This window comes from Polyodon spathula, chromosome 4 (genome assembly GCF_017654505.1).
Source record: "Polyodon spathula isolate WHYD16114869_AA chromosome 4, ASM1765450v1, whole genome shotgun sequence".
In the NCBI taxonomy this organism is placed as follows: Eukaryota; Metazoa; Chordata; class Actinopteri; order Acipenseriformes; family Polyodontidae; genus Polyodon; species Polyodon spathula.
The window spans coordinates 2292084-2306201 of record NC_054537.1 but is presented as its reverse complement, the minus strand read 5'-3'; the positions used below and the strand labels follow the sequence as shown (position 1 = coordinate 2306201).

General features: G+C 42.2%; 1 protein-coding gene across 10 annotated transcripts in view; it reads left to right on the top strand.

Annotated features, from left to right (window-relative positions):
- LOC121314053 (histone-lysine N-methyltransferase 2C-like) overlaps positions 1 to 14118 on the top strand; it is a 152577-nt gene that overhangs the window by 79127 nt on the left and 59332 nt on the right. For 6 of the 10 annotated variants that reach the window (XM_041246858.1, XM_041246852.1, XM_041246849.1 and 3 more), the window contains exons 14-18: positions 683 to 1395; positions 3945 to 4064; positions 7570 to 7659; positions 11497 to 11616; positions 12048 to 12149. In XM_041246858.1, the coding sequence (XP_041102792.1) occupies positions 683 to 1395; positions 3945 to 4064; positions 7570 to 7659; positions 11497 to 11616; positions 12048 to 12149 (1145 nt within the window). Of the gene's footprint in view, positions 1 to 682; positions 1396 to 3944; positions 4065 to 7569; positions 7660 to 11496; positions 11617 to 12047; positions 12150 to 13779; positions 13806 to 14118 lie in introns of those variants that run through there. The other 4 variants (XM_041246850.1, XM_041246856.1, XM_041246855.1 and 1 more) reach the window with 4 other exon arrangements.

Below are 14118 nucleotides of genomic sequence, written 5' to 3'. Positions count from 1 at the left end.
TTAAATCATGGGAAGTAATGTCAAAACTTTACAGTGCATTAGTAAGACCCCATCTAGAATATTGTGTTCAGTTCTGGTCACCTCTCTACAAAAAGGATATTACTACTCTAGAAAGAGTGCAAAGAAGAGTGACAAGAATTATTTAGGGTTTGAAAGGCACGTCATATGCAGACAGGCTAAAAAATTGAATCTACTACAAGAAGATTACAAGACGATCTGATTCAAGCATTCAAAATTTTAAAAGGTATTGACAATGTCGACCCAAGAGACTTTTTTTGACCTGAAAAAAGAAACAAGGACCAGGGGTCACAAATGAAGATTAGATAAAGGGGCATTCAAAACAGAAAACAAGAGGCACTTTTTTACACAGAGAATCATGAGGGTCTGGAACCAGTTCCCCAGTAATGTTGTTGAAGCTGACAATCTTCAAGAAGCTGTTTGAGATTCTGCGATCAATAAGCTACTAACAACTAAACGAGCAAGATGGGCCGAGTGGCGGCCTCCTCATTTTGTAAACTTTATGTTCTTATGGAATGATCTCAAGGGCCAGAGTTGAGTACCACTGAACAAGATGTCTCGAGTCCAGAAATGTTAAAAACACTAAAAGATGGGTATGAGACCAGCTGTTTATGTATGTATGTATGTATGTATGTATGTATTTCATACATTTTATGTTTTCCAGCTGCTGAACCTGCACAAGTAACAACAATGGTCCCCAAGGTTTCTGTGCCCCCGTCTCCACCCTTCCTAGCCAAACAAGAAACACCGGAGGAGGTAGAAACAGCAGCAGCAGCAGCAGCACCCACAGAATCCCAGCTGGAAAGAGAACTACAACCACAGAATTCAGAAGTGCCGGCTGAGGTTGTTCCACCAGCACCTGAGGAAGCAGGCACTGAAAGTGGAGCTGCCGGGGTGGAACCCATGGAAGTGTCGGCTGCAGAACCCACTCAAACACAAGAGCGTCTGGAGACTGCGGTGCAGGAGAGGAGACCTTTGGAAACTCCTGCCTTGGCACAAGAACACCTTGCGCTTGAACTGAGTGAAAACCACGAGGTTGCTCAGGTTTCTGACAGCAGTCTTCTTGTGGAAATGGACACCATCCCCGCCAGCGAACTGAGCTTCTCAGACCTGTATTCACCTTCAGAGGATCTGACTGCCCCGTCACAACAGTGCCCAGAAAGCTCTTTCTCTGTTTCAGTGGACACCAGCAAGCTGGCAGAACCCCCTGTTTCTGTAGGAATTCCCCCAAAAGATTTGCCCCAGGTTCAGGCAGCTCCAGCTTCCAGTGGAGGGGTACCCTCAACAACTTTCATACCAGTCGCGCCAAAAATTGGCATGGGGAAGCCAGCCATCACCAAAAGGACATTTTCTCCAGGAAGACCTCGAGTGAGACAGGTAGGTTTTTTTCTCTTGTGGTGTAGTGATTTATTTTTTTGATGAGAGCAGCCCAGTGGTCAGGACTGTTCTGCAGTGTGGAAGATGTGTTCGAACAGCCCGGGTTTTGACACTCCCTGGTGGTTTCTTCTAGGCAGCCAAGCTGGTAATGATGACCTTGGCTGGGAGGCAGCACACAGGGTGCACCCGCTTGTCTCTAAGGTGTACACCTTTGTCGCCAGTGGTGCTTGTCCTGTGAGGCTGGCGACTAAAGAGGACTTTAGTTGTGTCCGAGGTGCTAACATGTCTGCTTACAACCATAGCCCATTAAGAAGCTTAACTTGACAAACCAAAATAAAGATTACATTACAGCATCACGTTTTTTGATGGTATCTACAGTACCAGTCAAAAGTTTGAGTACACTTGCTGGTAACTAGGTTTTTTTTCATAATTGACAATGTTTTACGTCATATAACTGAGCATATTTTGCCATTTTCTGCTCCCTTACATTCAGGGATGACACACTTGTGCCCCATGCTACCTATATTTGTAGTAATCATGGACCCTCACCTGTTAACAATAATTGGTGACAAGTTTAATTAGGTAACATGCTAGTTAACTCAGAGAACATCTAACAAAGACACTTTTATACTTAGGCCAGTGTTCTAACACCGTGTTATACACATTTCAGACTTTTAACTGACTTGGGCTTCAGACTGAAATCCCCTTGCTTTGGGTGACCATTTCATTGAAATTGACAAGAGTTTCATTTTCATTTAAAAATTAAATTTTTGAATGCAATTCACTTATGATTATCAGCTTATATAAGTACACGTATCATATAATGAAATATTAAGTGTTTATAGACAAGTTTATACAGTTAAAAGCATAGATAATCATGAAAAACCTGGTTTCAAGCAGGTGTACTCAAACTTTTGACTAGTACTGTATTAATATACATCTTCTATTAAAATTAGAGGGTTGTTTATTTTAACATTTCTGTTGTTTTTACAGTTCACAGTCATTTTCTGAGTGGTTTTTGAAGTCGTTAGAGAGAACTGGCACTTCCTGTTGATTTCGATGTTCATTAACATTGTGGTTCTGACTAGTCAGATTGGCACGTCCGTAATTGCTGGAGTGTTTTAACCCAGCATTCCTTCCTAATGGCCACATGCCGTCATTTCATTAATATATTCTTTTATAGATTCGCTTTGTTAACAGGATAAGGGCAGCGGGATGTATTCTAGTGGGTAAAAGATGTATTTAATAATTCCAGGATATATGTATGTGTATGTAGGTATGTAGGTATGTATGTATGTGTGTGTGTGTGTATATATAATATATATATATATATATATATATATAATATATATATATATATATATTAATATATCTATGATATATATATATATATACCAAATATATATCACCCTTTATATAATGTTGTATACGATACGAACGGATATGACAAAAAACTAAATTCTTGGTTTTAGCTTGCAACCAGTGGAATATGGACACTAGAACACTTCTGCAGTAATTGCTGAGTCAACGATAGGATACTTTATCTGTCCGGAAGCACTTTACCAGCATTTCTACTTTTAGCTTTAACTCATTTGTTTATTTGTTATTTTTTTGTAGTCCTAGTGAAGGGAACGCATCCTTTTCATTTGGGCTTTAGCTGTTGCTTCAGTGGGTTAATGAGAATGCCTTTCCGAGTGCATATCTATCGCTGGTTCATTTTCACAATGTTTAGTTAATACATGCTGTTGTATTAAAGACAAGGCTTCTCTTTTTGGAAGTAACCACACACACACACTCACACACCCTGCTCTTCACCCAGCTTTCTATCTATTTATTTATTTATTTGCATTTAATGATTCTCTTTAGAGCTGAGTTTTGTGGTGCTTTCATTAAATGTTTGACATTAAATATGCAAGTTTGGGGCAAATATTTGCACCTTTAGCTGTAATCTTTTATTTATACCTTGGAAATTATTTTCAATTAACCAAATTCAATTGTCTCATTTAGCCCTACAGTTATTGCACAATATGTATTTTAATTGCATTGCAAAATGTTTTCAATTTATAAAAAAATAACCTGGGGGATAAACAACCTGTTTTAAACTTCTTCCATAATCAGTGTGGGGCTTGGCAGATAAAGATCCTGCTTCGCTACCCGCTTTTCAGCGGCGGCAGAACTTTGAAGTCTGTTTTATTTGAGATACACTGCAGCAGATCCTAATAGTGCAAAGGGTTTTGATACGAAATCTAATTCAAGATTGTGTGCTGACTATTGACCCAGAACAGAGATCCAGCAACGTCTAGGTTACACAAAGTAACAGCAAGTTGTTATTTTATTTAAGACTCTCCACCTTTTTCATGGGCTGCCTTCACCTGCAAAGGTACGTGATCTGCATTAGCATTTAAATTTGAGAGAGGGAGAGAGATTTTGTCCCAAACTGCTCTGTTTTCACTCCCTGCTTTGCTTTGCTTTGTTTTAACGGTTTTGTTTGCATCCTTTGTGTTTATTTTGCTGCATTTTATCCCCTTCTCTCATCTGCCATATCTCAGGGAGCTTGGAGCACCCGTAACATGTCCAGCTCTCCTTCGTGGTCCCCAGACCGTTCAGAAGGGTGGGACCCCTCAATTACAAGTCAGCTGTCCAGCACCCCCATTTGGACCGTCAAAGTGGTAAATTATTTGGATTCTGTTATGGTGATTTAATGGCCACCCTTTAGTTATTCATTTTGAATTGAATTTGGGCTCACAGCAAGGTATTCAGGTGGGTGTTGCTGCACTTCTGCAAGTGTTGTTTTGGATGGTGTATTTGAGAGACACACAAACCACACACACAGCGCAATGGCTCATCTTTTATGTCTTGCAGCCTCCAATGTGACACTAACTGTTTTGAAACATTTTGTTCTTAGATAAGACCACTAGGTGTGCTTTCATCCCTGTTAAAGCTTATGACTTGCCTTTTATTGTTATTTATTTATTGTTATTTATTACATTTTTGAAAGAGAGAGAAAGAGACCGACCTTGCTTAATTGCACCAGACGTTTCTGAGGACTTTATTTTCCATTGAAAATTGCTTCAGTTCTTTACATTCTAAGTAATGTACTCTGCAAGCTTGGTTTGCATTCACGTAAGACTTCTTATCAGAAGAAGGAAGTACACTTGTTGAGCACATTTGAAATACCGATCATATTTACAGCAGGCTTATCTTTCATACATCTATCAGCAAGGAAGTACAGTACTTCAGAGTATTCGGGACTTTCTCTCGGACTAATCGCAGACAGGGTGGGACTGATAGAACAGACAGGCTGGCATTGGACAAGCACCTATTGTAGGAAAGCAAATGGCATTAAAATAATGTGTGTATTCAGAATCGGGTGTTTGTACCTGTCCTGTCTGTGTATTCAGAATCGGGTGTTTGTACCTGTCCTGTCTGTGTATTCAGAATCGGGTGTTTGTACCTGTCCTGTCTGTGTATTCAGAATCGGGTGTTTGTACGTGTCCTGTCTGTGTATTCAGAATCGGGTGTTTGTACCTGTCCTGTCTGTGTATTCAGAATCGGGTGTTTGTACCTGTCCTGTCTGTGTATTCAGAATCGGGTGTTTGTACCTGTCCTGTCTGTGTATTCAGAATCGGGTGTTTGTACGTGTCCTGTCTGTGTATTCAGAATCGGGTGTTTGTACCTGTCCTGTCTGTGTATTCAGAATCGGGTGTTTGTACCTGTCCTGTCTGTGTATTCAGAATCGGGTGTTATCGGCAGAAGAAACTATAAATGCGAATATGCTTCCTTTAGGGTTTTTCAAGGTTGCTTTTTTCCCCAGGGTTACCAGACGTTACGGGAAAACTGGGATTGTTCTAGTTTTCAGCCTTCATTTTTTGTCCTGGTCAGAATCAGTGAAATTGTTGAATTGTTCCGGTTTTGCTGTTTATATATGTCGGCTTGCTACTATTCGATTTTTTATTTTTTTTTATTTATTTTTTTTGCCAAATCAAAGACTAATATTGCTGTTTATTTTAGAAAAAAAATACGATTTGTTTTCAATCTTTATTTTTCAGTTCAGGCAGAAAATGGGTGAAATCAACCTTTAAGCTTTAAAAAAAAATGTCATTGAAAAACGCCTCATTTAGCAAAACCCCATTTATGATTTTCGACATGCAACAAAACCATGGGTACCAACATTCTAATTGAAATAACGTTTGGTCACAGCTGAGCTATACATTTAAAAATTATCTTAAATAATCCGTAAAGCATATAAAAGTTTATTACACAGACCTTTTATAGCATAAATTTACGACTAAAAATAATACGTACAGAATAAAACATTAGATAGTTGAACAGAACTAACTTGCAGTTTTTACTTGAGTTTGAGCTCCCCCTCTCCTGCTTCAGCAGAGCCGGACTCAAGAGTCACTGGAAGGTAATGCAGGTGGACTTCAGCAGTCTCCTGTGCCACAATTTCAAATTAAACTAGTAACTGTCACTGTATACATAAAGCAGAAGCTTACCTACACCTTAACCTGCTAATATCAAAGTAGAACTTTGAATGACAGGTGGTGTAGCTGGCAAATGAGAGCATTCTAGCACTGCTTCAGTCAACAAGATCCGTCAGAACAGGGTGAAACTACAGCACTAACGGACCACTGAGATGGCTGACAGTGACCCCCAGCCTCTCAGAGCGGAACGCAGACGGGACAAACAGCGAATATAAAAACTACACAAACTACAGATGATTTCTAAATGATTATTTTTGGTAAGAATATAAAAAATAGCGAGTGGTTTTACTGACATTTACTGTATATACATTTATTTCAGTCGAACTCATATTTTTGGGGAATGCGACGCTTAGTGAGCGTTACTGATTTTAATATCAAAGTAGCAAGCCTATGTATAAGTGTGCTCAACAAGTTAGCAGCAGTCATTTGTTGTGTTAGCGCCATTCAAAATAAAATAAACAGTCTTCTGGATTATTTGTTTAATAATTCTGATTATGTGTATGTCACATGTTTAAATGGTAACAGCTGATCTATTTTTCCTAGTATAGCTTTTTGTACATCTTAAGATGCTTTGATTTGATGAAAATTGAAAGGAAACAATGAGTTGTTCTGCACCCTGCTTTTTGCATCCTCTTGTTCGAGCTGAGAGTTTGTCACTCTGGAATCTGGTAGCCCTGCTTTTTTAATCCTCTTGTTTGAGCTGAGAGTTTGTCACTCTGGAATCTGGTAGCCCTGCTTTTTGCATCCTCTTGTTTGAGCTGAGAGTTTGTCACTCTGTAATCTGGTAGCCCTGCTTTTTTAATCCTCTTGTTTGAGCTGAGAGTTTGTCACTCTGGAATCTGGTAGCCCTGCTTTTTGCATTCTCTTGTTTGAGCTGAGAGTTTGTCACTCTGGAATCTGGTAGCCCTGCTTTTTGCATCCTCTTGTTTGAGCTGAGAGTTTGTCACTCTGGAATCTGGTAGCCCTGCTTGTTGCATCCTCTTGTTTGAGCTGAGCGTTTGTCACTCTGGAATCTGGTAGCCCTGCTTTTTGCATCCTCTTGTTTGAGCTGAGAGTTTGTCACTCTGGAATCTGGTAGCCCTGCTTGTTGCATCCTCTTGTTTGAGCTGAGAGTTTGTCACTCTGGAATCTGGTAGCCCTGCTTGTTGCATCCGCTTGCTCAAGCTAAGTGCTTTGCAGCTGCTTGCCCAGCACTTCTCACTGGGGTAAAAGTTCTTGCCTCTCTTTTTGTTTTCATTATTGGGTATTTATTATCTGTCATTTTTAGGAACATTTTACACATTTCAAAAATGTGTCAGATTTTAATTGGTAGAATTGAATTACATTAAACACTTTTTTGTTCTTTGCTGAGGTAATTGGAAAGAGAAAAAGGAGAAAACTCACAACAAAAACACAGATCATTTTAAAAGTCTCTGACAGTCTTGTGCTGTTTGTTCTCTTCGTGTCCTTGTACATGCTTCTGTTTACTGGGGTTCGACCTAGCTGTTCAGTCATTTGTGAATGTCATCTAAAGCTTAAAAACATCAGCACCCTTTCTGTATAGAACAGATTGGGGGTAGTTGCAGAACCACGATTGTCATGATAATCATTTACATTGTAAAAACTATCAAAGGATCTAAGCTGAGCCCGCCCTTGTGTTGTGCCAATATAACGTGGGTTTTGACAAGGTGTTTCACTTGCACAACAGGATGGACAACTACATGACGAGGTAGCTCATCACATGCAAAACAGAAGGAGCAGCTACATGACCAGATATCTTGTCACTTGCAGCGAAAAGGTTAACTATCATTAACTTACTAAAATAAAAGGGTGGGGGGGTTGTGTTATTGTAATTGAATTGAATAAAAACCTTGAATTCTTCAACTAAAGAGATGTGTGATTCCACACAATGAACCAAGTAAAAGTCATTTTAATTTACCCAAGATAATGAACAAAAGAAAGTACAATTGATAGAAGTGTGCAATGCCTGTTTTTTGCAGGTTTGGTTTTCAGAACATTTGCAATGCTAGAAACTCCTGTATAAATGTAAAATGTGTTCAAGCGAAACCGTTTTTTCAATTAGTGTAACCACCTCAGAGCTTATCAATAATGGAGTACAATGAAGCTTTGTATTGCATTCAGTTTAATTATCATACAAACAAGCTTGAATGAAGCAGTAATGACAGACCTGGGAGGCCCTAGCTGCTGATTTTAAGACCTAGCTGATTTTTCTAGCCCAGCCCAACAAATCTCTGCCCCTCGGCACCTGGCCTGTAGGGGTAACTGAGGGGCAGAGATTTGCTGGGCCGGTCTTTGTCCCCTAGAGGCTGGTAGCCTGTGGACATCTGCTCTCAAGTTCCTGGGTGTACAGACGCAGATTAGCTCGTGGGATCGGAGGGCTCGATCTCTGGCCAGATCTGTTTCATGAATCAGTCAAGGAAGCAATGTGTTTGAAGTCCACAGAGTTAGTAAAGTTTTTTGGCATAGAACCATCCGTCTGACCTTTCTCACTGCGACATTGAATTCTAGGAGTCACTTGAGTTGGTAAACTTATTTACATCGTCGAGTTGGATTTGTTTAAAGTTTAGGAAGTCAGGAGTCACTGAAAGCTTTATGACTATTTTAATGTTTGCAGTATCTTTGTTTTGTAGTATATTTTGGAATTAATTTTCTGTTGTCTGTCATTTTGCCTTGTGTGAAGAGAGGAATGGTGTTCAAATGACATAATTTGAGGGAGTTTGTAAAAAAAAAAAATATATTGACCATAAGCAGCGTAACAGTGGCAATAGTTGAAGTTAGGTTAAAAAATAAATTAAAAGACTATTCCATTGAGCAGTTTGACTGTTGTCAAACAACACTTAATACTTTATATAACATTTATTTGAATTGTGTTTGATATGAAGCAGATTAAGGTTGTGCAATAATGCTAGCATGATTAAAGACATGTGGGAGGCTGGGCTATGTGCAGTGCAAGGTGTGATGAGAGGGTGCTGTTGATGTGCAGTGCATTGTGTGATTAGAGAGTGCTGTTGATGTGCAGTGTAAGATGTGATGAGGGGATGCTGTTGATGTGCTGTGCATTGTGTGATGAGGGGGTGCTGTTGATGTGCAGTGCATTGTGTGATGACGGGAAGGTGTTGATGTGCAGTGCATTGTGTGATGAGGGGGTGCTGTTGATGTGCAGTGCATTGTGTGATGAGGGGGTGCTGTTGATGTGCAGTGCATTGTGTGATGAGGGGGTGCTGTTGATGTGCAGTGCATTGTGTGATGAGGGGGTGCTGTTGATGTGCAGTGCATTGTGTGATGAGGGGATGCTGTTGATGTGCAGTGCATTGTGTGATGAGGGGATGCTGTTGATGTGCAGTGCATTGTGTGATGAGGGGATGCTGTTGATGTGCAGTGCAAGATGTGATGAGGGGATGCTGTTGATGTGCAGTGTGTGATGAGGGGATGCTGTTGATGTGCAGTGCATTGTGTGATGAGGGGATGCTGTTGATGTGCAGTGCATTGTGTGATGAGGGGATGCTGTTGATGTGCAGTGCATTGTGTGATGAGGGGATGCTGTTGATGTGCATTGTGTGATGAGGGGATGCTGTTGATGTGCGGTGTGTGATGAGGGGATGCTGTTGATGTGCAGTGCATTGTGTGATGAGGGGATGCTGTTGATGTGCAGTGCATTGTGTGATGAGGGGATGCTGTTGATGTGCAGTGCATTGTGTGATGAGGGAGTGCTGTTGATGTGCAGTGTGTGATGAGGGGATGCTGTTGATGTGCAGTGCATTGTGTGATGAGGGGGTGCTGTTGATGTGCAGTGCATTGTGTGATGAGGGGATGCTGTTGATGTGCAGTGCATTGTGTGATGAGGGGATGCTGTTGATGTGCAGTGCATTGTGTGATGAGGGGATGCTGTTGATGTGCAGTGCATTGTGTGATGAGGGGATGCTGTTGATGTGCAGTGCATTGTGTGATGAGGGGATGCTGTTGATGTGCAGTGCATTGTGTGATGAGGGGATGCTGTTGATGTGCAGTGCATTGTGTGATGAGGGGATGCTGTTGATGTGCAGTGCATTGTGTGATGAGGGGATGCTGTTGATGTGCATTGTGTGATGAGGGGATGCTGTTGATGTGCGGTGTGTGATGAGGGGATGCTGTTGATGTGCAGTGCATTGTGTGATGAGGGGATGCTGTTGATGTGCAGTGCATTGTGTGATGAGGGGATGCTGTTGATGTGCAGTGCATTGTGTGATGAGGGGATGCTGTTGATGTGCAGTGCATTGTGTGATGAGGGGATGCTGTTGATGTGCAGTGCATTGTGTGATGAGGGGATGCTGTTGATGTGCAGTGCATTGTGTGATGAGGGGATGCTGTTGATGTGCAGTGCATTGTGTGATGAGGGGATGCTGTTGATGTGCAGTGCATTGTGTGATGAGGGGATGCTGTTGATGTGCAGTGCATTGTGTGATGAGGGGATGCTGTTGATGTGCAGTGCATTGTGTGATGAGGGGATGCTGTTGATGTGCAGTGCATTGTGTGATGAGGGGATGCTGTTGATGTGCATTGTGTGATGAGGGGATGCTGTTGATGTGCAGTGCATTGTGTGATGAGGGGATGCTGTTGATGTGCAGTGCATTGTGTGATGAGGGGATGCTGTTGATGTGCAGTGCATTGTGTGATGAGGGGATGCTGTTGATGTGCAGTGCATTGTGTGATGAGGGGATGCTGTTGATGTGCAGTGCATTGTGTGATGAGGGGATGCTGTTGATGTGCAGTGCATTGTGTGATGAGGGGATGCTGTTGATGTGCAGTGCATTGTGTGATGAGGGGATGCTGTTGATGTGCAGTGCATTGTGTGATGAGGGGATGCTGTTGATGTGCAGTGCATTGTGTGATGAGGGGATGCTGTTGATGTGCAGTGCATTGTGTGATGAGGGGATGCTGTTGATGTGCAGTGCATTGTGTGATGAGGGGATGCTGTTGATGTGCAGTGCATTGTGTGATGAGGGGATGCTGTTGATGTGCAGTGCATTGTGTGATGAGGGGATGCTGTTGATGTGCAGTGCATTGTGTGATGAGGGGATGCTGTTGATGTGCAGTGCATTGTGTGATGAGGGGATGCTGTTGATGTGCAGTGCATTGTGTGATGAGGGGATGCTGTTGATGTGCAGTGCATTGTGTGATGAGGGGATGCTGTTGATGTGCAGTGCATTGTGTGATGAGGGGATGCTGTTGATGTGCAGTGCATTGTGTGATGAGGGGATGCTGTTGATGTGCAGTGCATTGTGTGATGAGGGGATGCTGTTGATGTGCAGTGCATTGTGTGATGAGGGGATGCTGTTGATGTGCAGTGCATTGTGTGATGAGGGGATGCTGTTGATGTGCAGTGCATTGTGTGATGAGGGGATGCTGTTGATGTGCAGTGCATTGTGTGATGAAGGGATGGTGTTGATGTGCAGTGTAAGATGTGATGAGGGGATGCTGTTGATGTGCAGTGCAAGGTGTGATGAGGGGATGCTGTTGATGTGCAGTGCATTGTGTGATGAAGAGGTGCTGTTGATGTGCATTGTGTGATGAGGGGATGCTGTTGATATGCAGTGCAAGGTGTGTAGAAGCTGGCTGATTCACACTGTGCTTACAGCAGGGCCGCGGATCTGGCTTTCCTGGGAGGAGGAGGCCTCGTGGGGCTGGTGTCTCTGGGCGGGGGGGTAGAGGCAGGTCCAAGCTGAAGAACGCAGTAGGGACAGTCATCACCCCTGGGGTAGGTTGACATTTGATCATTTTCACTCTTAATTGTCTTCAAATACATGTTCTGTGTGTTCTGGGAAAGTATTACCACATTAGAACAGTGTTGGTTTTAACTTATTTCATGAAAAGTGCTTTGGTTTTGTAGTGGGATTTAGTTGTTACCTATGTAACAAGGCTACTGTTACCCAAGTTCCCAGCAGATGGTGTTTCAGAATGCATTTTTCTTATCATGTAAAAGCATTGCCTGTTATTGCCTCTGTGCTAGTATGGCAGAATGAGATGGGTACTCACCTCAAAAGGTTGTCATCAGTGGCTTTTTAAACTTTGAAACTAAACTTCACTTGTTCTTACAGTAGAACAGGTCATAGTGTAGAATGTATTCACATCCATTGATCTCAGCAGTGGAATAAAAGGATAACTCTACATGCCTGTATTCTACCCTAGGCGATGATTGCTGACACATCTTCAGTGAAAGATGAGGAAGAGAACTCAATGCACAACACAGTGGTTCTGTTCTCAAGCAGCGACAGATTCACTATGAAACAGGTAAGGACTCCTCCAGCAACACTGCAATTGTAATACAGCGTCTCAAGCAGCGACAGATTCACTATGAAACAGGTAAGGACTCCTCCAGCAACACTGCAATTGTAATACAGCGTCTCAAGCAGCGACAGATTCACTATGAAACAGGTAAGGACTCCTCCAGCAACACTGCAATTGTAATACAGCGTCTCAAGCAGCGACAGATTCACTATGAAACAGGTAAGGACTCCTCCAGCAACACTGCAATTGTAATACAGCGTCTCAAGCAGCGACAGATTCACTATGAAACAGGTAAGGACTCCTCCAGCAACACTGCAATTGTAATACAGCGTCTCAAGCAGCGACAGATTCACTATGAAACAGGTAAGGACTCCTCCAGCAACACTGCAATTGTAATACAGCGTCTCAAGCAGCGACAGATTCACTATGAAACAGGTAAGGACTCCTCCAGCAACACTGCAATTGTAATACAGCGTCTCAAGCAGCGACAGATTCACTATGAAACAGGTAAGGACTCCTCCAGCAACACTGCAATTGTAATACAGCGTCTCAAGCAGCGACAGATTCACTATGAAACAGGTAAGGACTCCTCCAGCAACACTGCAATTGTAATACAGCGTCTCAAGCAGCGACAGATTCACTATGAAACAGGTAAGGACTCCTCCAGCAACACTGCAATTGTAATACAGCGTCTCAAGCAGCGACAGATTCACTATGAAACAGGTAAGGACTCCTCCAGCAACACTGCAATTGTAATACAGCGTCTCAAGCAGCGACAGATTCACTATGAAACAGGTAAGGACTCCTCCAGCAACACTGCAATTGTAATACAGCGTCTCAAGCAGCGACAGATTCACTATGAAACAGGTAAGGACTCCTCCAGCAACACTGCAATTGTAATACAGCGTCTCAAGCAGCGACAGATTCACTATGAAACAGGTAAGGACTCCTCCAGCAACACTGCAATTGTAATACAGCGTCTCAAGCAGCGACAGATTCACTATGAAACAGGTAAGGACTCCTCCAGCAACACTGCAATTGTAATACAGCGTCTCAAGCAGCGACAGATTCACTATGAAACAGGTAAGGACTCCTCCAGCAACACTGCAATTGTAATACAGCGTCTCAAGCAGCGACAGATTCACTATGAAACAGGTAAGGACTCCTCCAGCAACACTGCAATTGTAATACAGCGTCTCAAGCAGGGACAGATTCACTATGAAACAGGTAAGGACTCCTCCAGCAACACTGCAATTGTAATACAGCGTCTCAAGCAGCGACAGATTCACTATGAAACAGGTAAGGACTCCTCCAGCAACACTGCAATTGTAATACAGCGTCTCAAGCAGCGACAGATTCACTATGAAACAGGTAAGGACTCCTCCAGCAACACTATAATTGTAATACAGCGTCTCAAGCAGCGACAGATTCACTATGAAACAGGTAAGGACTCCTCCAGCAACACTGCAATTGTAATACAGCGTCTCAAGCAGCGACAGATTCACTATGAAACAGGTAAGGACTCCTCCAGCAACACTATAATTGTAATACAGCGTCTCAAGCAGGGACAGATTCACTATGAAACAGGTAAGGACTCCTCCAGCAACACTATAATTGTAATACAGCGTCTCAAGCAGCGACAGATTCACTATGAAACAGGTAAGGACTCCTCCAGCAACACTGCAATTGTAATACACCGTCATCCTCCACTGGTTTGACAGCAACAGAAAAGAGGTTTATTGCCAAGGTTATGTACATACACTTATTTGGACCCTGCAACACTGCAATTTTTTTTTTTTTTTATTATTGTTATTATTGTTATTATTTATTATTATTATTATTATTATTATTATTATTATTATTATTATTGTTGCTGGTACCAGGTAAGCAGGTTCACTTTAAAGTACCCTTTTGAGTTGTGCAGCTTGTACACAAACAGCCCCTCCACACATCTTATAACAAACAATAAATA